This window comes from Melopsittacus undulatus, chromosome 1 (genome assembly GCF_012275295.1).
Source record: "Melopsittacus undulatus isolate bMelUnd1 chromosome 1, bMelUnd1.mat.Z, whole genome shotgun sequence".
NCBI lineage: Eukaryota > Metazoa > Chordata > Aves > Psittaciformes > Psittaculidae > Melopsittacus > Melopsittacus undulatus.
In genome coordinates this window covers 13,600,857-13,623,694 of record NC_047527.1, presented here as the reverse complement: position 1 = coordinate 13,623,694, position 22,838 = coordinate 13,600,857, and the positions used below count along the sequence as shown (strand labels likewise).

General features: G+C 37.3%; 1 protein-coding gene across 6 annotated transcripts in view; it reads left to right on the top strand.

Annotated features, from left to right (window-relative positions):
- The window catches only part of COL14A1 (collagen type XIV alpha 1 chain), a 117,587-nt gene that overhangs the window by 74,459 nt on the left and 20,290 nt on the right, over positions 1 to 22,838 (top strand). For all 6 annotated transcript variants that reach the window (XM_034061399.1, XM_034061328.1, XM_034061371.1 and 3 more), the window contains exons 30-40: positions 1,007 to 1,045; positions 1,261 to 1,399; positions 3,621 to 3,763; positions 4,737 to 4,846; positions 6,183 to 6,341; positions 10,718 to 10,795; positions 11,047 to 11,133; positions 15,387 to 15,440; positions 15,833 to 15,928; positions 17,154 to 17,207; positions 18,389 to 18,442. In XM_034061399.1, coding sequence (XP_033917290.1) covers positions 1,007 to 1,045; positions 1,261 to 1,399; positions 3,621 to 3,763; positions 4,737 to 4,846; positions 6,183 to 6,341; positions 10,718 to 10,795; positions 11,047 to 11,133; positions 15,387 to 15,440; positions 15,833 to 15,928; positions 17,154 to 17,207; positions 18,389 to 18,442 — 1,013 coding nt within the window. The remainder of the gene's footprint in view (positions 1 to 1,006; positions 1,046 to 1,260; positions 1,400 to 3,620; positions 3,764 to 4,736; positions 4,847 to 6,182; positions 6,342 to 10,717; positions 10,796 to 11,046; positions 11,134 to 15,386; positions 15,441 to 15,832; positions 15,929 to 17,153; positions 17,208 to 18,388; positions 18,443 to 22,838) is intronic.

Sequence of the window (22,838 nt, the reverse complement as noted above, 5' to 3'; positions counted from 1 at the left end):
TTTTAAATCTGTGAAAACACCAGACTTAAAGGCTTTTTATAAAAATGAAAAACATTCTAGAACAACACCTAATGGTTAGAGGTCAATAAGTCCCATGCATTTAGGTGTTTTCCCTCAATATGTTTCCTTATGTATCAGCTAGGAAGTAGACAGTGTGTAGCTTATGTGAATCATTTGTGATTGTAAGGAATCCTCATGCATAGGACTGTGAGTTATCAAAGCTGGTGAACACAAATATGTTGTGTCCCAGTAATTCTGTGGGTTTGACCATAAACTTTACTTTAAATAATAGAGAATGTTGAACATTGAGTGTGCTACTCAACAGTAGCATTTAGTGGTTACTTGTTCTTGTATTCCAAAAGTAATCTCTAAATATAAGGCTCCTGGGGTGCCATATTTGACACCCTGCCTCTTGGTTTATTGATTTCCCAGGGCACCTTTCCTGGAAGAGATTAGTGTGCTTTCTTCTCTGCCACAAAAAAAATATAAACCATATTTAACAGCTATTTAAAATGTGTGCGCACATCTTAAGGACTGTGTGGAATTCTGGTCTCTGTCGCTCATAAAAGCTATTGCAGCAGAGAATGCCAGCTAAAGTAATTGAAGTTGACATGGAGTTAGGTTGGAAAAGGTCATATGCAGAGAACTAGGTTAAAACCCAGTATAAAAAACACAGGTTTTATACAGCAGACAATGAATTTGTTGCCACAAGAGGTTATGAACGCAGGTTCATAGAAGGATGAGACAAATTCATAGACAACAGATCCATAAAATAATATCATATGGAACACATAGGGATGTACCTTTTAATATCTTTGCTACAACCCTTGTGGATCCTAAGGAGCATCAGCTGAATGGAGTAGGGAGTGGCCAGGTTCACATGCCCCTCCTAAACATCATCTCCTTTTGATGTTGTTGGGGATAGAGTACTGGGCTGAGTGGATCATTGCTCTGATCCAGTTGGACATTTCTTGTATCCTTAAATATATCTTTCCTTCTTTTTCAGCCTGCCCATTGGTAATTAAAGATGGCAACAATTTTGCAGGTACAGTATTTTTGTGTTCATATTTGTTCCTGATTTATCGAATAATTTTCGTTACCTAATTTTCACAATACTAGGCAATAAATTTCCCTTTTCGAAAACAGCTGTTAAACAGATGGTAAATGAATCTGATGCAACTGGATTTTTCCTCTTTTTTTAATTTCCTGTAATGCAGCATTAATTTAAATTAATGGAATGTATATTTTGATACCTTCCAGGATTTAAAATGATGGAAATGTTTGGTTTGGTTGAAAAGGAGTTTTCAGCTGTGGAAGGGGTTTCAATGGAACCTGGTACATTTAATGTTTACCCATGTTACAGACTGCACAAGGATGCCCTGGTATCCCAGCCTACCAAGTATGTATTAATCTCTATATATTAGAATCATAGAATCATATTCATAAAACATATGAGAATAATTGTCCAGTGCAGGCAAGTATTCATTTCAGGACCAATATTTTCATGTCAGAAGAGCAGAGATGCTAGATTGTTTGGTGTCCTGAGTCTTAAATCAGTTTCATTCAAAAATAGTAGTTGTGGGTAACACTAAGTAAGCCCACTGGCTCTTTTTAGTTTCCCACATAAGCCAGTTTCAGACTTGTGCCAGTTTAGCACCTAGGAATTTCATACAGGCATATGCCTGGGCAGATTCCAGCATGTAGTACTTTGTGAAAGGTGCCTCTGGAATGCAGGTTGAAGTCTGACACTGTTCAGAATGTTTTTGAAGCAGGGGTCAGAACAAGAACCTGCTTTAGCAGGTCACTTTTACTTCAGTCTATGTCCATTCATTGATTGTAGAGGAAGATTATCTCCTTATGCTGAAATGAATCTGTGTGAGCACCGTCTAGTACCTTCCTGGTAGGCAGGGCATAGTTCAGTCACAAAGGCTGTGTCCTGGGAGAGAAATGGAGGGGGTGATGAAGAAACCTCCCATTGAACTTTTACAGTCATTCCTCAGAGAGGAAGTGATAGAAATTCTCCATTTCTTCTATGAACAGTGTGTATGCTGTGTTTGGTCCCTCTCAGTCCAGTCCCCCACTTTGTAGTAAATGACACCAGAGAAAAGCAGTGACCTTGAAGGATTAAATATGAGAAGATACAAAAAAAAGTATTCTTTAGCTGAGATAAGAAAGAAAGAAATTACTTTAGAGGCTTATATTAGACATTAGTCTTTTTGTGTGATTATTCTGCGATGTCCTAGATGAGGATGTACTTGGACCTGTTTCACATTCTCTGCGTTTAGTTTCGTTCTGCATCTAGATGGGTTGAAATTTCCAAAGATTAATGTTTCTCACTTCTATTTCCCTTTCTGCTTCTTTCTAACTGGATCTGATGCATTTACATGCTCTTCTCCAGTTGCCACCCCAGCCCAATCTTACTGCTTCATTAGGCTTTTACTTCCTTTCATGGTTCAGAGAATACCTTTCTCTTGATGATCTACAGGTATGTCTGAATAATAGTGCTTGTTTTTGTCATCACATCTGTGCACTAAATGTCATTAATGATATCCTCTGCTTTTCTCCCACCCCGCTTATTGACTTTTCTTTCATTCTTTTTACAATGGATATGTTGTATGCCTTTTTTTCTTACACTTACTGAGTTCCCTCTCTTTTCTCAATGGGAAATGTGCAGTCTAATAACACATTTGATCATGTACAGATTCTGTGCAGAATATATTGCTTATGCATCACATTTAACTTATTTGCTAGCATGATTCATATCTATGTATTTTATCTGTGCCAGAAATACTTTAGAAGGAATGGACCGTATCTGGGAGGAAAAGAAATTGATTTAATAACCACTTCAGGCTTCTTTCAGATCCCTTTACCACAATTTTAAGGAATCAGGCTAGTCAGTCATTTCAGACACTCATCCATATGGCCTACTTTGGGTTTTAACAATGAAAGGTTAAGTTAAACTGCAAGTAATAAATGACAAATTCTAGGAAATAGCATAAAATAGCACACCTCTTTTATGTCATAAGCTTCCTGTCTTCAGAAAAAATTCTAGGAGATTGTATTTCTGAAATTTGTGATCTGTTTTGTCTTCTCTTTCTTCTATATTGGATTTGAAATGTATAAATTATATTACTTATTATATTTAAAGCTTCCTGTTACAGTCTCTATCACTCCCAATTTTAATCCATCAGTGATGGTTTAATGACAAAGGACATGTCTATTGAGACTGGTCTTCCAAGCAACTTTTATTTTCATTGTCTGTCAAACCAGACAATAGCAAAGATCTTGCAAGTGGCAACTGGTTTTTAAAAGCTTTAAATATAATTAATTTCAGCTTTATTTCAAATGGACCTCTGATTTGATCTGCAAATTTTTAAAAAAATTAATAATTAAGGGCAATTTTGTAAATTTCAGGAAGAAAAATCTTCTCCTTTGTTCATAAAGTTTCTTTCGATACTCATCAAGTTGAGTAGATTTTGCAAGTACTTTTTCATATCGCTTCAGTCTTGATTTTCAAAGAAATTTACAGAGTAGTAGAAAGCATCTTAAGTGAACATCTGTTGAATAAATCACCAGATTTAATGTTTGTTTCAGTTTAAAAGACATTAATTCTCTTACAGGTATTTGCATCCTGAAGGTCTCCCTTCTGATTACACCATTACGTTTCTCTTTCGCATACTCCCTGACACACCTCAGGAGCCATTTGCTCTTTGGGAGATTTTAAATGAAGGATACGAGCCACTGGTTGGAGTTATTTTAGATAGTAGGTATTTTATGTTTTATCAGTGACTTTGTCTTCAACTGTATGACTTATTAATTCTGTCTCTAGTATTATTCTGTCTTTGTATGTGCCACTGTTTTAATCTGCTGCCAGAGCAACTACCTGAATCTGGATAGTGATAGTTTCCAATGGATGTTTTTTAGATTCAATTTAGCTGAGTTTGATTTGGAGTTAGAGTCAAATTTTGAGGACAATGCTCTCAACTGAGAGGAATGATACTGAAATCCAAAGAGCTGTAACAGATGTAAAATTATGTAAGGCAGGTACTAATTTGCTTTTAACATTTCCACTGGTCTCAATCTGGTTCTAGTAGAATCTATTCTGATATACACCAGTGATGCTTACCTGATGGTATATGCAGAGGCAGTGCAGTCTGGTGGATAGCAAACTTAGAGCTAGAGACTTCAGCTCTTGAGGACTCTTCATTTCTATCTGATTTGACTTCTACAACTGTAAAATAAGGACTACGATTTAGGAGGTTTCCATATTTACAATTGTGAAATGTAGATTCTAAGATAGCTGTTTTTCATAGCCACAAGTTTAAAAGAGGTGTATTAGTACTCATCTTTCCATCTTTCCTGGAATTTTTTAGATATTTCACCTTTAAATAGGTGGGAATTAGGCACTTAGCTAGCTTGAGGATCCATGCCTGCTTTTTCTGTCCAAGTCCCACAGAGAACTAGTGGGAGAGTAGGATCAGGTAGACAGGGGTGAAGTAGACTCCCAACTGTTGGTCCAACCTTCCTGTCAAACCAGGAAAGAGCATTTCTCTTGGATAGCCTGCTACTTTCAGGTCAATATACCACTTATGAATGTGTTTTACTATTTGATAGATTTGATACAATTTGACATAACATCTTTGGTTGTCTTCATTGAACACAAAATTGACACTTTCAAATAATGTACAGGCTTTTTCTTCATCTAACACAGAGCCCTTATTTTTATTCTCACGTAGATGGTGGTAAAACTCTGACTTTCTTCAACTATGACTACAAAGGAGATTTTCAAACTGTGACTTTTGAAGGTCCTGAAATACGAAAGATATTTTATGGGAGTTTTCATAAGGTTAGTAATGGTAACAATTAAAAAAAGAGCACTCTGAATAAAGGTTTAGGAGTTTTTCATGCTTCGAAATCTTCTTTCATGTGGTCAGCCACTGCCAAAAGAAATGTATTTTGCATATTCAGAATCATCTACCAGATTGTCCAAATCTCTTTGCAATATTGAATTAACATTAAACAAGTCATAGTTTCTCTGATGAAGCTGATGTGATCAATGTTCATTTTGTGCTTTGTGCCTGTACTTTAGACTTGATTAAAAATACTTACCTTGAAAAGTAATTTGGAAATAAATTTGCTTTTCCTTTTAAGACTTGGATTAGAAATGTCACTCATAATGGAAATAAAATGTCCAGCAAAAAAAAAAAATCTTTTTTTTTGACCAGAATTGTTATTTTAAAACATATTTCAAAGGCTATGCCATGTTGAACCTTTCTTGGCTGTGAGAGAATTTACACATACTTTTTGAAAGCGGATGAAGTACTGGTGGGATTATAGCACATATTTGTGGTGGAAGGTGCTTTTGTTGTTCACTTTTATTCCTGATGTTTCTATCTTGCCTAAACAAAAAAAAAAGGAGACAGTGGGTTGCGGGATGACATTTACAGAGCTTAACTTTTCTGTACTTCCTTTTTAATTGACAGACCAAGAAAGAGAGAGTAGGTCAGGGCTGGGGTCTAATTCTGACTCTCTTAATTTGTGCTTTGGAAGAATATATGGACAAGAGAGTGTGAGTGAAGGCTTTAGGAAGTAACTCTGTTGCTGTTCTCTGTTTTTCTGCACTGTGTTTGATGTGACTTGGTTTCTTTCAGTATAAAAACTCCATGTTGAAAGATTTTGCTGTGTGGTTAATGCATAATTTGCAGAATAAATTTTATTGCTTAGTTTTGGCTTTTGTAAATGGCTATAAAAGATTCATTGATGAAATCCTATGCTCTATAGTAGGATCATACAAGACCCCAGAATTAATACTGACCACTTAAATCAAAGGCTCTTTGGGATCTGGGTGGTATATGAAGTTAGATAGATTTTTTGTTAAGAATATATTATTTTCCTGCTAGAAAAAAATATGTGAGGTGTCACTTTGTACGCGGATGTTCCATAAACAGAAAAATTAAGTAAACTCATTAAACAGATTAGAGTCATAGAATAATTCAGGTTGAAAGGGACCTCTAGAGGTCATCTGGATGACTTGCTATAGGTTATTTTCTGAGTTTTATTGGCAAACATATAATTTGGAACTTATTTCAAAAAATGTCCCTTCCCCATCCCCCATTTTCCCCAGGATTTTAATATATCCCATGTGCTCCACTGTATGTTAATGCATCTTTTCTTTTGCTTAGTTGCATGTTGTCATCAGCAAGACTACAGCCAAAATAATTATTGACTGCAAGGAAGTGGGAGAGAAGAGCATTAATGCAGCAGGAAATATTAGTTCTGATGGCATAGAAGTGCTGGGGAGAATGGTCAGATCCAGAGGACCAAGAGACAACTCCGCACCAGTAAGTAGAACAAGAACAGCTCTTCAAAACATCTAAAATATCCTAAAAACAAATCTGGGATCTTTGCAGTTAATTTGAAGTTGAAGCACAGTGAACTCATATTTGAAACAGCAAAGCTCCAGCATTTCAGAAATTCTGCAAAAGCCTGCAATAGTTCTCAACTTGGGTAAAATCTATTTTTGATTATTTTAAAAGGAAATATCTAGATCATCATTGTTCAAATGTTATTCTCAAACACATATATGAACACAGTCAATACATTCAGATATGGCTTGTGTTCAAAACTTCATTACATAGAGTAATACAATGTATAACTCCCTTGACTGGAATCATTTAAACTTTGGTTTGAGTGATAATCATTCCACATGTCTCTTATTCATTCCCTGTTACTCTAACAAAGTTTGCCCTCTAGGTCACTGTCTGTTTATTAAATAATTGAACTAGCTTGACACAGATGATCCCCCAAAGCCTCTGTCTTTGTCTATCTACTTCTTTCTATAATCTAAAATATTTTAAATATGAAAGATCTTCCCCAAGATTAAGCACTTTTTCATTCCTCTGAAATTATTTTCCTAAAAGCAGTAATTGATCATCGTGTTTGCATGGCAACCTATGGGGGCCTTTCATTTTGTTTCCATTGTCATTAAGAAGGTTTGTTTGGATTTTTCAGATAGATTTAGTTGTTGAAGAAGAATTTCCAGTCTGGTGATGATCTTAGGAAGGTTTCTTTGCTGTGCAGTATGGTTTGCTAATTTTCTTTGAACTTTCTTGACCCCAGAATGAGATTGCCAAAGAACGTGAACCTTGAACTCAAGGCTTGATTGGAATGGGAATGAGGTTTCAAAATTGTATTTATTTGTTACTATATGGAAATATTCTGGTTTAGTAATAAATAAGCCCTCAGAATATATCTCTGTGCAAAAAAAAAAAAAGAGCCTTCAGGGCTCAAACTTATGGACAATAATTATATGAAGCCTGTAAAGACAATTACACAGAGAAACCTTTGTAGTCACATTCCAATAGAAACAGAAAAAGGCAGACTTAGGAAATCTTGGAATTAGAGAAGGCTTTGTGAAGAAGTGGAAAGAAATGGTGTCTTTTGTTAAACCCAGGAATCTATAAAAGATAAGTCGGACTGCCCACTCACTGAAAAATTTGGTTTTGTTCAAATGCACTGTAAAATTGAAGTAAGGCTACAAATGTGTAGCTGAAGAGGAAAATTCTTTGCTCCATAGTACTGCTTAGCAGCCTTTGAGTATTGCCACGTATACCAAATCACAAGCAAGTTAAGAAAGTGCCCAAATACCATTCTTTAAAGTTTCCGTTCTGTGCATTTTTCCTATTGAGTGGAACTTGTATGAATAGTCACGTTTAAACATGAAGGAGTTGGTTTCTTCTGTTCCAAAAATTAGAGGACATCAAAGAAAGCTGGTAGGAGGCAGACTAGAGGTTCTTCTCACAAGAGGTAGATAGATCAGTGCAGCTTCTTGCCACAGAATTTTGTGGGTGCTAAATACTTATATAGATTGTAAGAAAGCCTGGATAAATGCATAAAAGGGAAATGTTGGTTGTTAAATCTAGGGCAGTGCATCCCTGATCTGAAAGTCATTGGAAAATAATACACTGTACGGTAGGAGTATGACTTACACCTTTGTGCTTCATTACACATCACTTGTGCCACCATTGGAAATAGAATTCTGGGATTTAGTCTGTTCCAGTCTCCTCATAGCTTTAAGAGGCTCATAAAGGCATGAAACAGCAAAAAATTCCTTTTTGCAAAGCATTCTGAAAAGTTGCTTTGAATTTATATGAAAATTGGAATTTGTTGATAGCTCTGTAAGGGTCTTTTTTCATTAGCTGTATTTTCATGGAATGATTTAATCTTAGTGTTAGAGATGCTTATTTCCTAAAATCGAAACAGGCGGGCGATTATTTTGGAATAAAATTGTAGATGTTTTGCTCTGAATTCACGTGGAACAGTTTAATGTAGTCAGAATCCAGTGCATTCGCTTGAATTTTGCAAAACATTTTAATTTTTGGGAATATAATTGTATCAGAGTTTTTTTTTTCCCCATCAATGTGTACGGTGTGCAACAGTTCAATGAACAGGAAAAGTAGAGATAGATAGGACAAAAAGAGGATTAAGCTGAAGGTTCTGTACCCTTTTAACATCCCTTTAATAGTGCGGTGTCTCTGGATTGGGCACTCCAGGCAGCTAGAGCAATGAAACCTGGCTGTGACATGCAACAAAGGATATAATGAAAAATCAAGCTTTAAGATACTGTTTATTTACAATTCACAAACCTTCTCGTTACTGAAGTTTCTTTTTCATTTAAATTTAACTTGTTTACATCCATATACTGTTAAAAAAGTAATGTCTAATGTGGTCTGCTCTCGAGAAATCTTTGCAGAACTGTAGCCTGATCAGAGGACAGGCAGACTTTTCCATCTTATTGGTTCTGCTTACAGGGCTGGATACTTAGAAAGCAAAATCACTATGAATACAGGGAATTATGAATAAATTAAACATGGTAGCAAAGAAAGCTTTGTTTAGTTATTTAGCTTGAGTCAGAGCAACCCACATAATAACATAAGAATACTGAGTCATTCAACATTTGGATGGTGAATACAGCAATTCAGAGAATGCCTATTTGCCCTGTATTTTACACTAACAAGCTTTGTCACTATGGCTCTCGAGGTTGCCTAATCCAGAAAAATGGATGCATATATACGCCTATGCAGGACTGCATAATTTTAGCCATTACTGTTAACCTTCTGTTGTTCAGGATAACAGAATAGCTGGGGACAAACTGGGTTATGGAAAAAACTGGCAATACAACTTACTGCTGAACTCAAGTTTCTTTCTGCACAGCCTTTTCTGGGATGTCTTGTTTGCTTAAGTGTAGCATCATGCAAATGCCCAGAGGCATTCTGAGTCACAGAGCACTATGTTCATGCATGTTCAAATACCCTGTGCTCAAGCTAATTGGTCCTTCCAGAATCAGTAGCTTTGGGATGTGTAGCAAAGAGGCATCTAAGCAGCTCCACGTGGAGCCAGCCTGCATGTGATACAGTAAGAGGCAGACTTGCTGAACTCAGGATAGACCTTTGTGGAGGCAAAACAAGGGGCCAAAAGTTGCCTTTATGTTGCACTTCAGCTGCCTAAGGTGATTAATATGGATACAGCTCATCTGCGTCATCAGCATCTGTAGTAAAGTGTACCTACAAACCACCTAATCTGCTGGCAGCTAAGAAGAATATATATGAAAGTATTCCTTTGTTTAAAATGAAACAGTTGCCTGTATGTAGGAAAAAAAATGAGGCAAAGCTGAAGGTGCATGTATGTAGTTAATTTTAACAGCTTTAGGAGCAATTCAGTTTTAAGAAAATTCCTTCCTTTGTTCTAGTGTTAGAATAATGCCACTGAAAATAATAATGGGAGCAAACCCAAAGAGAGTTCTATCTCTAGCAGTTCCTCAAATTTTTTAACATGTGGGGTTAATTTAATGGGATGTTCTGTTCCATTTCCCTCTCTATTCAGTATGCACATAAATGAGGCATGGAAAAAGAATAGAAATAGTAACAGAAGAAAGCTTCATGTCTCTAGACCCCTTTGTTCAGCTCAAGGCTGTAAAGGAGACAAGTGGTTTTACCACTGAGTCCTATTCAGTATATTGTTTCTGAGTACCTAGCAGCCATTATTTTTACCAAATGTGTATGTTCTTGTAGATTAAATTCTTGCCCAAACCATGTTCCCAGACCTGGGAATTTTCTTTTCTGCCCAATGTTGTCATGTGTTGAGCAAGCTTTTCACCATCCTTAAACTACCATTGCCTGGGGATAATATGGGTAGGAGAGGGCACATTCTAAAGTAAAATAAAACTTGAGAAAATGATAAATATTATTTGTGGCTCAGCTCCAGTGTAAGTAATGCACTACAGAGACCTTGTCCCAGATAAAAGCTGAGCACCAGACAAGTGGGTTAAGAGGAATTACGGTTTTGAGAAACTGAGCTCTCTTTTGCCTTACTCTTAATGCCTCCTTTGCTCGAAAAAGGTATCAGGAGGCACCATTGGGTAAAATCAGGAATTTAATCAAAGAGGTGGGGACAATCCAACAAATGCCTACAGCCTTAAACAGCTTGCTCAATCCATTTAGTGTCTGATAGTTTGGACAAGTTGGCTAGAACACATACATTTAGTAGAAAAAAATGGCTTTTGTTATTTAAATTTGTGTATTTGTGGATAGCTGCTCAAAGCCTGTCTTCTGTCTAACCTGAGTGCTTGAATCAAGGTAGCTTTTCTTGCTGATTGCTCCATTTTGCATTGAGCTTACAACTAACAGTCATTTTGTACATCGATCTTGTTTTAAAACAGTTGCAGTTACAGATGTTTGACATTGTTTGTGCTACCTCATGGGCCAATCGAGACAAATGCTGTGAGCTTCCGGGCTTGGTAAGAACCTTCTTTCAATAACTGTAGAATTCATCTTTTACTTTCCTTTTTATTGAGACAAATGTTCAAATGGAAATGCATGATTAAAAGTTTTCAAAAAAGTCTGCTTGACAGTCAATGAGATGCATGTTTCTAAATCAAGTAGGTGCTTTTGAGGCATCCACACAGTACTATGTCTTAGATTCATAAAATTCTTAACTTCTGAATCAAATTTTGGACATCATTCTCTTCCTGCCTTGATCTTTCCTTAGAGAGATGAAGAAAATTGCCCTGCCCTTCCTCATGCTTGCTCCTGTTCAGAAGCTAGTAAGGGTCCCCTTGGACCTCCTGGACCACCGGTAAGGTTTTACTCAGGTTTGTAGTCAACTGTAGCAAAAAGTGGCCACCTTTATTCCAAGACATGTGAATATACTGTCATTGTATAACTAATATGGTAAATTAGGGTTTAAACTATTGGAAAAGAGATAAAATAACACTCAATTCATACCAAAGTGGCAAAGTAGTAAGTGGTAAAAAATCTTCTCACCCAGTAAGTCAGTCAATGGTTTAACTGAAACCTGAATCAGTTAGGGTAATCTTTAGACCTTGAATCTGTCTATATTATTAGTAGATGCCCTAGTTACTGCCATTTATTATTACTTAAATCACCCACTGTCTGTCTAGTGTAGCACATGTTCATTAAATATAGCTTGTAGTTTAGGTTTTTGAAACGCTCATTTACAGTATTCTTATGAATTAAATATCTGGAGTATGATAATGCCACTTGTATGATAAAAAATGGAAGAAGGCTTTTCTGTCTTAAACACAATACTTATTAGAAAGTACAACTGAAAGTGCTGGTTGTTCAGAGCCTCCTAGAGGTACCTAGAAGAGGTACCTAACTTAACTGTTTGCTAAGTTAGCTTGAAATGGGGCCTTCTTGTGAACAAGGCTGAAGTGGGTGTTTCTCTGCTCATACTGTAAGTATGTAACCTGGATGCTGTCAGAGCATGTTTTGAAGAGAAAGAACCAGTGAAGAATGTGAAAGAAAATGAGTTTCTGAAAAGGTTAAAAATGTGCAAATTACTTGAGGTACATGTTCAACAACAAAATAGATTGGCACGTAAATTACTCATGCAGTAGGTCCTTGCAGACCTTTATTCTGCTAACTCAGAGTTTAGTGTTTCTGCAAAAACTGTTCTTCAAGCTCTAGTACAAAAGCCTGAAGAGGAACTCAGGAGAAAATTCACTGAAGAAGTGTATCTTTAACTAGGAAAATTTACTCTGTTCTCCTATTTGAATGTAGGTTATAAATAAAACATGGATTAAGGTTTTAATTTCTGAATATAGGTGTCCAATTTGTGTTCTGTAAAAGAAACAATGGGCTATTTCACACAAAAATGCAACTGAATTTGAGTAGTTTGGCCACATGCCACAGTAAAATGAAAAATGTTTTAAAATTATTTGACTGGAAGGTTGTGTGTTACTATAGTTCAAAACATACAGATCAGGAACTGCTAAATCTTACCCAGCAGTAAAATAATGTACTTCTATTTATTACATTTAGGATTAGCAATGTTTTGAGTAGCACAGTGCCATGCAAGAGAAGGCTTAAAGTCAAGCAGAATAATCACTGCTTAGGCAGAGTATGTGATTCTGGAACTCAGCTTCTTCTAAGTGATGCTTTTCTGCCAGACAGTTAGGTGGTGTAGCCCTGGAAAGAAGTCAGAGGTCTAGCAAAAAGCAGAGCAACAGAATAATGTTAGTGTTCATCTCTGTGCCAACCAAAAGTCAGAAAGTCACATGCGCTATGTCTGGTCAGTACTGCTCCAAGTCATTAAAATGTCATGTGACTTTTCCCAAAGCCAAGGATTTTTCTGTTTAAGAGATCAGGATTCTACTGTGTAGCCAGTTTTAAACACTAAACTAAAAAGGACACCAAATAAAAGGCTTCCATTTGTTTGGGATAGTAACTCTGGAAATATTTTTCTTAAGCTCTTTTAGGAAGTGGGTCATTTTGGTAAGCCAAAGTGTCATCTAGAGTTAAGATTATGTGGTAGTCTTCATTGCAGGATACTGCTTTTATGAATTCATCTTTGCCAGAATTTGGTCATGCTGTCTGAAGTCCCCCACGCAAAGTAAAAGTAAGATATCACCCAAACCTCACCGCTGCTTCGAAAGGAGAGCTGCAGCACTGGAGAAGGTGAAGCAGGGGGCAGAAAATGTTGGAGGACTGCAAAAGTTTAATCACAAAGAAAAGCTTTCAGTGCTTCATAGTTTTAACTAGTGCAAAGAAATAAGAGTGATTCTGGGGGAGAATCCTGGCTATTAAGAAGTTATTTAAAATAGCGAAAAAAGCATAACAGGAATTCTTGGCTAGAAGTAGAATCCAAAGAAGTGGAAAGTTTGAAATTAGTCACACAAGCTTAAGAGTGCTGCAGAATAACCACCAAAACAGGTTTACAAGAAAAATGAGGAAGGCTTTTGTGCTGTTTTGATCTTAAAGCCTTTCTGGAACTTGTGCTTTCATTAATCAAAACTCAGTGGTTCAAAATATGGATAAGTGTACCAAATTCAGTGTGAATCTTAAAACATAGGATTTAATGGCTCAACATCAGGCTATTTTTAACTCTACTTTCTTACTCAGTAGAAATGTGAACTGTTTCTAGAAGAAAATGGGAGAAAATGGTGTGATTTTGTTAATGTGAAAAACTTGCAGTTATGCTGCTATTTGCATAGGAATTTTTAATCTGAGAGGCAAGAGAAAGGCAGACGCAGGAAAAAGAGCAGAGAGAGCTACTAGGCTGGAATGCAGAAATGCAATGACCTGGAATTTGGGAACTGGCAACTGGAACACAGCTCTGTGGAGAGCGTGGGATGAGATTTTAGGGTCGGAGCTGACCATAATGTGATGGGTCATGGCCAGAGAGCTGTGGGATGGAAGTGAGGAGACGAAAGGAGCTGGGACAGAGAGCAGAAAACTGCTCTGTAAGCCTACATATGAAGACTATGTGATGATACCTTCACTGAAGAGCAAGAGCACTCTGGCATTTCCAAAGATTTTTGTTATTGACATTCCTGTTTAAATTCTCATAAATACTACATGTGCATGTAATCTGATAAGCATATTATCTATTTTCATGTTTTTAATATGTTATTTATATAAGTACTTATTGTAGCCCCAAAGAATGCTATTCAGTTATGGTGCCTAGTTGTACAAGGTCCTTTTGGAGTACAAAGAAGGGCAGAACCCCTGTAAAGTGCATATCCCAAGAGGTTAAGATTAAGGGGAGAGGGAAATTGATTTGAAAAAAAAAAGTGAATAAAAGAATCTTTATTTATGCTGCCTTTGAGGACAAAGCACTTGTAGCCTGTGTATACAAAACACATTCATGGCAGCCATCCACAGATATATGCAACTCTAATATCTCAGATGATGCTAATAGAAAAAGCAACAGTTGGTTAATATACAATTAACAGATGTAGGCATTGCTAAAGAAAGCAAAAAAGAGAAAAATGGGCAAAAGGTACAAATGCTGCACCTAAGAGGAGCTCTAAATTAAACCATAGTAAGTCTAGTAGAACCTAGAGATATTATTACTGAAAAATATTCTTGACTCATTGGAATCATTGACTTATAGAACCATTTAAGTTGGAAAAGACCTTTAAGATCATCAAGTCCAACTCTTAACCCTCGGATTGCCAAGTCCACCACTAAACCATGTCCCAGAGTAATACAAATCTTTTAAATACCTTCAGGGGTGGTGACCCCACCACTTCCCTGGGCAGCCTGTTCCAATGCTTGATAACCCTTTTGGGATATCAATTTTTCATAATATTCCACATAAACCTCCCCTGACATCCTTTGAGACTGTTTCCTCTCATCCTATTGTTTCTTACTTGGAAGAAGAGACCAACCCCACCTCACTACAACCTCCTTTCAGGCAGTTGTAGAGAGCAATAAGGTCCCCCTGAGCCTTCTGCTCTCCAGACTAAAAGCCCCCAGGTTCCTCAGCCGTTCCCCATCACACTTGTGCTCCAGAGCCTTCACCATCTTCATTGCCCTTCTCTGGATCTGCTCCAGCACCTCAATGTCTTTCTTGTAGTGATGGGCTAGAAATGAACACAAGATTTGAAGTGCAGCCTCACCAGTGCGAAGTACAGGGGGATGATCACTGCCCTGGCCCTGCTGGCCACACTATTTCTGATACAGGCCAGGAGGCTGTTGGCCTTCTTGGAAAATCAGAACAATGTAGTGACTTTGGTAAGAACAGACAGATGTGCAGGAGGTTTCAGCAACTGGAAAGAAACCCATAACCACATGTATACATTTCTATCCCTGCTGTAGCTTTCAATGTTATTTTCATGCTTGCGTGATGTGCATTCTTGGCTCTAAAATGCAGTCCCATCTGTGTTTAACTCTGTTCCTGTATATGGTCACATTAACTATGTTCTCAGTTTAATTATTCCAGTGAAGGATATTGACAGGATATTCACTGATTCCTGAACACTGATTCGGGAACAACAAAAAACTGTTTGGGCTTCTCTGGATTTCATTTTTGTTTATTTGAGAGTTTTGGTTTTCAACAAATCCTTTGCTTGTGCTCTGCAGGGTGGTCCAGGTGTCAGAGGTGCCAAAGGTCATCGTGGTGATCCAGGTCCAAAGGTACCTTATACAGCACTTTACAGTTGACAGATGCAGAGGTTCTTGATTTATCTCTGCTGCACGTAAACCTTCAAATGAATTCCAGATTGTTTCTGATGTCACTGAGGAAAAAGCACAGTGAAATGCCATTGGCATTTGGCCTTTCTCTTTTCATAACAATTGCTTGTCCTGTTTGTTCCTTGGTAAAATATATAAAATTCAGAATGCTGCTTTCATAGCATAAAATCTTCCTTTATAAAGGAAGCAGACAGTTTTAAATTGAACCATAACTTCTCAATCAAATGTTAACTCATATTTCAGATGGTTTTGAGTCTATTGTTATTTAATTCTTCAACTAGAAGTCGCCTTTGTCCATATGATAAGAGTTTAACTTATGTCCTATGCTTCTTTAGGGACCAGATGGACCTCGAGGTGAAATTGGTGTTCCTGGACCACAAGGACCTCCAGGACCACAGGGACCCAGTGGACTTTCAATTCAAGGACTTCCAGTGAGACTTATAAAATCAATAGCATTCTTTCCTATGGCATTTTGGGCATATTTTAGACTAGACTGAAATATCTTTTGGTGTTCTGATCAGAATCTGAATTTCAATATTTCATGTGAAATCACAGATTTGGGTTTAGCCTTCAGTGGACATGACAACATTCCTGTTTTAATTTGTATCTGAATTGTTAGTTAGCTGCAGGAATCGAATCACAGGCTGAATATGACCCAGGATATCCTTGAAGCCTGAAGACAAATGAAAAAAAGAACTGCAGTGGGGGCTGTAAAATGGCATCAAACCAAAATGTTAATATTTTATCTTTTCCTGGTTGTGGTATTGCTCATCGCAGATCAGTTCTGACTTGAAAGGTATACCCAAGCAAGAAAACCAAATTGGCTGCCAAAATTAAGCAATGGTATTAACTACTTTACAGAATCTATCATCAGAGGTGGTGATTAGATCTGGAGTTTGCAATACTGTTGTGAAATAAGTCTCAGAATTTCATCATAAAGACACATTGGTATAGTAATGAACTAGTCTTGTTTCATATGTATTTCCAGTGGATGGGTGCACACAAACCTTGAAAGGTAGTAGATGCATATTTGAAAGGTAGTAAATATATACTTTTTTTTCTGGTAGACCTTTTATTTACTACATTATAATGCACTTTCTTCTTTTTACCTTGTCTATATGATACTGCTAGTGCAATATATTGAAGTGGTTGACCAGAACTGTATATTCATGACCATGTTGCCATCAGAGAATGAAACAGAATAATTATAAGAATACTTATTTCATACAGAAATCATGTTCCTGCATAAAATGTAATTAAAATTAGTTTATTATCTAGAAAAGTATATTTTTGTCCTGCGTATGCATTGTAGTTTCTGTAGAAATCCATTAGTTTCATCATTATAGGAAATACTTCTGATGGCTGAAGAGAAACAGATTCCTTTGAGAAGAAAATAACTACTTTCTTTTGTAACGTAATGGCTCCAATTTTGTCAGGTTAATTCTGAAGTACTTTAAAATTATTTTTATTTTCTATATTTGTAAATTCTCAGTTTACAGTTTCGCAAATAAGTCCATAGGTCTGCTTTCAGCAGGAAAAATAGTCTGTTTTCTATAGGCTTGCTTGTTTCTTTGTTTTTTTCTAAAGAAGCTGAAAGGAACTATTAAAACCAGTAAACTAATCACATATTTGGTTTCCTATGTTCTTATTTCTCAGGGGCCACCTGGTGAAAAGGGAGAGAAGGGAGATCTTGGTTTTCCTGGCCTGCAGGTATTCCCTAAGTTACTGTTTAACCTGTTACTTACTAAGTTTGAATGTTGAATTGACCTAATTGTGAATTTAGGGCACACATTCAAAACTACTGAGAAGGAGGTTGTTGCATTCAATGTGAATGAAAGTTTAGAATGGAGACGAATTTAGGGTGTGTTAGTGTGCAGTGACAAAGTCATTCAGGGTCTGAAGGGCTGGTTACTTTCCTGACCCTATTTAACTCTGAAACAGGGTCTATATATAGACTCAAAAAATACCTACATTTAGATTTCTGCTTACAGACTGAATAATCATAATCTGCTTGTTTTCACTTTAAACCCATTAAATTCCTCCTGGAATTATCTAGGAAGAAAGCTCAGGTACTTAATCTTTTTGATGCCATCTTACACAAGATTGGCATCTTAAAAAGCTGTAGTAGTCAGTGAATCTTGGTTTGGTGTTTGGTATTCAGTTTGGAGATTGCATTCCAATTAATTGCTGCTCTTCAGGATCATTTGCATCTTTCCTTTTTAGATGCTTCTCTTCCTCTAATTATATCCTTCTAGTATTTGTTGGTTGTTACCAAGTGCCACTCACGTTCATAGGTGCAACAGATAGTGAACTTGTAGTCTTTCACCATAAATCAGTTTTGTTAGCCTTGTGAAACCTGCAGTAATGGTCCCAGAGTGTTGCTCTGCAGCCCACATGAGCCAGAGAGTGACATTTCATATGGCAAACCGCTGGATGTAACTTGTAGTCCTGCTCAGGCAGGTATTTCCATTTTGATATTGCTGCACTGACTTCAACCAATATGGTAACAGACTTCATTTTAGCAACAAGAAAGTGAGAGAAATGGCAGTTGTATTATTAGGTTAAGGTATTGATACCATGCAGTGGAGTTACACTGACATGACACTGGAATAATGTAGGAAATCAAGCTCTTTTCAGCTTAGTGGCATACAAAGCCTGACTTGATGAAACTGTCAGTGTTCTTAGTATGACAGTATTGAGGTATGAAAGCTGTGCACTTTAACAGTGTGTGTTTAAACCTTTCTCATTTCACAGAAATGACTTTACTGAATCTCTATTGAACTCCCTAGTTCCCTTTATCCAAAAGCATGTCATACAGTTTTGCTGGAAAATGATTTAGTTGGATGCTGTTAACTTGATCTCACCATTTGCTCTCCCTTTATAACACTTAGGGTGTCCCAGGAGCATCAGGTTCACCTGGAAGAGATGGAGCTCAAGGTCAAAGGGTAAGGTAAAATAAACATGTTTTGCATTTGTTTTAGGAGTTTCCATTCCATAATGGATATGTTTCCCAGGTTGATTTATCATGGTTTATGTCACTTGTATTCTACATTTCTGGAGACCTATATGGCTGTGCCAATCAGAGGAGAAGTCAGAGATAGGGTGGAGTATCCTTCCATCTGCTAGATCAGGGTTAAGGAATACTAGATGAGTAATGGAGACCCACGTGCTATGGATGTGTTTAATGCCTTTGATAGGAGTAATTGTCATTTGTGTCCAGCACTGCCAATTAGTCTGTTTGCTGATACTTTTAAAATTAGATTGTGGTTAAATGGCACATAATTAGTATGCAATCTAATGCAACTATCTAAATTTGCTTTCTAGTTAATGAATACAAGAGACAACTATGAAGGAATTTAATACTGAATGTAGAACGATGCCTGTAGAAACTGGTGAGATAAAGAAAAGGTGAAGAATAATACCAAAATTTAGTCAACCTTATTCTGCTTCTGGTAGAGCAAATGAAGGCACTTACAGTCTATCTAGGAATCAGTAAAAACAAATTCATATTCATGTGTGCGGTTAAACCTGTAAGTCCTTTTCCCTGTCTCCTTGGGGAGACTTTTGTTTCACTATTAGTCAGGCAATGGAAAGTTTTTGATAGCATAATACTGGGTTACTGTCTACAGCAGAGGTTTATTATTAAATATGACTTTTCAGTTTCATTTGAACAAGTTTTACATATTCATGATCCTTTTTTGGATATGTTAATGTAACCTGAACTTCAGAGAAATCTGGACCTCGTTTAGATTTCTGGCATTAACCTGAGACCTTGCTGTAAGAAAAGTAATCCCTATAGCAAATGTGTATTTGAGCTTATTATTAGGAACTTAAGCATTGGCATAACTTTATGTATAGAAGTAATTCTAATGAAGTTACTGTAGATTTTGGGCAATATGGTTGTTTTTTTTCTAAAATCTCAAAAATAAAGTAATTTTATTAAAATAAATACACAATATTATCATTAGATAAACAAACTTCTAATCAGAACAATAGTTTTCTAATTTTCAATTAAGTTGTGCTGAAATATGAAGATAAAGATATTAATTTTTCTACTGTATAATGCTGTGATGCCTTCTGCATGGTAGCTCATTTTTCATGTTTTTAATGTCTTCTTTTTGACTGTATTTAAATTTCCCCCTCAAAATTCCCCATGCCTAGTGTCACCTCTTCACCCCAGGTTAATAAAGACCTGGAGCCTGATGGAGGTTTGGATTTTCGGACTATGCCGTCTAATCTTGGTCATAGTCAGGTTGAGGTGACTTGGAGCTAGACGCTGTATGTGTGAGTGATATGTGCCTCCTCTTCCTGCATTCCTGATCACGAGGGACAGGGACCATTGTACAATTCAAGGAGAAGAAAGCTCCATGGTTTTATTGTGTTCTGTAGATAACTTTGTATTCAGCAGTGGAGACCCACAGCCATGTCTTGATGTCAGCCAGCAGTTCAGAAGTGATCTAGTTGTCCCACACGTGGAGGTCAGGAGGCTGTTGCAGAGAGGTGGTATTTCTGAGAAAAGCTATTAGGAAGACTAGGGCAGCAAAGGCATTTGATGCCGCCTGGAAAGGTCATGCAGTGCTTATTCTGTAGAAGACACCAGTATTGTCTGTAATAATGTAGTGCAATTACCTAAATTGCCATTTTTTACGGATATGGTAATAATGCTTCATTCATGTGCTCACTTTCTTCTGGTGTTAATCAAAGGAGCTGGATAAATAGCCTAGATCTCATAAAATTAGGTCTGTTAGCTTGTTATTGTCTCTGTGTGACCCTCATGCAGTATTTTTCCAGCAGTAATTATTCCTATGGCAACAAATAATTATGTTATAGTAATTTCATGGTGCTGTAACTCATTTGAGTCCTGTGAAGTTATGACAACATAAAATTGCTTTTAATGGGTGAAGATTCAAACCGATGATTTCACTGCAGTCTCTTTGGAGGCCAAGTGCTCAAGAAAGGCATAATTCTAAGGGCATAACTGCAGCAACAGCAAAGAAGAGCTGGAAAATTCCTGAAAAGTAAATTGGCATTTTGCATAATGTTCCCTTTGTTCGGCTTCCTCCTTTTAGCTAAGATGCCAAATTGTCTTGCAGCTATTAAACTACTAGAATTGATATTTTCTGTGTTATTCTTAGCTTAGTTGTCATTTCCTCTTTAGTATTTATTGTTCATTGAAATATTTTAATTATGGTGGTACCAGTGCTTTAAAGTAATTAAACAGATGGCCCAATCACACTGATTTTAATGTAAGGTAAGCTTGGGACTGATACCTGTTGAGAGATCTCTGAAAGCTTTGCTGAACTGGGTATAACAGGATGTTAGGCTCAAGAAGTCCTGGAATGGATATTTTTTTTTCCTTACAGTGGCTGGTAGTTGGAATTACTTCACTTTTACAGTTCTTTTCCTTCTCTTTTTTTTTTTTTGATTCTTGGTGTTCAGTTGAGCAAAGGGTTTGTTCTTTTTTTCCTCCTAGTGTATTAATTCACCAATTAGTTTATAAAGGTTCATTTTGCATTTCTGAACTTCTAGTCTTTGGTTTATTTGTTTCTCTTGGATTTTTAGTAACTCATTAAGAAATAGAGCATCTTCTCTCTATCATTTTCTCAATGAAATGCCTTTCATATAAAAAGAGTGGGATGTAATAAAAATAGCATGGGAAGGTTGAATCAGAGTCAAAAATGCATTCTGTCATAATAAAGCAAATTTTCTGAATGTCTATGATAATATTTTATACCTGTCTGGTAACTAGTTTATATCTGCATCTCAGACTACACACAAGGAAGTCTCCTTCCCTCTTATCAGCTTCCAGTTATAAAAGATTTTATAAAATAGAAAGTGGCTTCTTTTTATTTCATGGCTGGGGCTGAGGTTGTTTGGTGTCCTTTCTTGCTGTCCTGTATTTGTAGCTAGCAATATAGAGAGGTTTTACTGAAAAGAACAGATTGTGTTTCTCCACCAACTATCCCAGCCATAAAATGTGGAAAGGTAGAGCTTGACTTGCCCATGTAAGAGAATCCAAACCAGTGTCATGCTTCTATTGCATACATAGACAGTAATCAGACTCTCTTGTGCTCTTGGTTCATCTTTTTCAGCCAAGAGTATAAGGTTTGGAAGCAGACTGAAACTGACCCTTGTTGAGATGTGTGAGTAGAGTGGCGAAAGGTCTTCCCTTTCCCATATCTTCATGGCTACTCTCCAAGGTCAGGTCACAATTGCAGTCCCAATTATTTCTTTCAAAGTGCAGGCCACTTGAGAGGACATATATACAAAGCTGCAGCAAAAGAAACCTAATAGACCATCCTGAGTGGTAAGCATGCTCTGCTTAATGACACAATGGAGGGAGGGTTCTCCACTGTTCTGACTCCCAAGTTTATATCTCTTGCACCCATAATGTTGTTCCTGCTCACTGTTGCCTGGTGGTTTCCTCAGGGTGTTTTGTCCTGGCCAAAATTCCTGGCAAAGACGCATAGTGGTTGTTCCTTAGCAAGTTAAATAGTTCTGGAGGAAGCTCTGTTGGATGTGCTTCCTTCCCTATATGTCTGCTAGGGGTGGGACCACAGAGTCAAACTGTCAAGACACTGGTCTGCAGAAAGATACCTCTAACAGATTGAACCATAGAATTGTTAGGGTGGAAAGGATCTTAAGATCATCCAGTTCCAACCCCCCTGCCATGGGCAGGGACACCTCCCACTAAACCATATCACCCAAGGCTCTATCCAACCTGGCCTTGAACACCGCCAGGGATGGAGCATTCACAACTCCAGAGCAGATGAATCAGTTTCTTTAACATTTCTTCAGCTCCTAATGGCTTCTGTTCAGCTCACTCTGAGAGCTGGAAGACAAAGAGACCAGCTCTGAGACATAAGGCCTTTGTCTAGAGACTAGTAAATTAGATATTGCCAGAACATAATTCTGAGCACTGTCTAGTGACCTTTGCCATCTAATGCTTATCATTCTTGGCAGTGTTGAGCTGGGCCAGCTCTTTTGGGACATTGTTCAGGGGACAGCACAGATCAGAAGCAGGGAGTTTAGATGCTTACTGTTTTAATGGGATTTATAGGATCATAAAATTAAAGTTGGGATGGACCTTCAGAGGTCAGCTAGTTCAACAGTCTGCTCAAAACTGGTCTGATCAGATCAGGTTGCTCAGGTCTGTATTAAGCTGAGTCTTGAAGGCTTCCAAGTATGAAGATTCCACAAGCCCTCTGAGCAACCCATGGCAGTATCAACTTTCATAGTTTCATTGTAACACTTTTTTGCCCCTAACTGTTGACTGTTGTCCCATAGGAACCCCTAGTACTCTTCCACAATGCCACAGAAACGCAGTTATGTATGGTGACC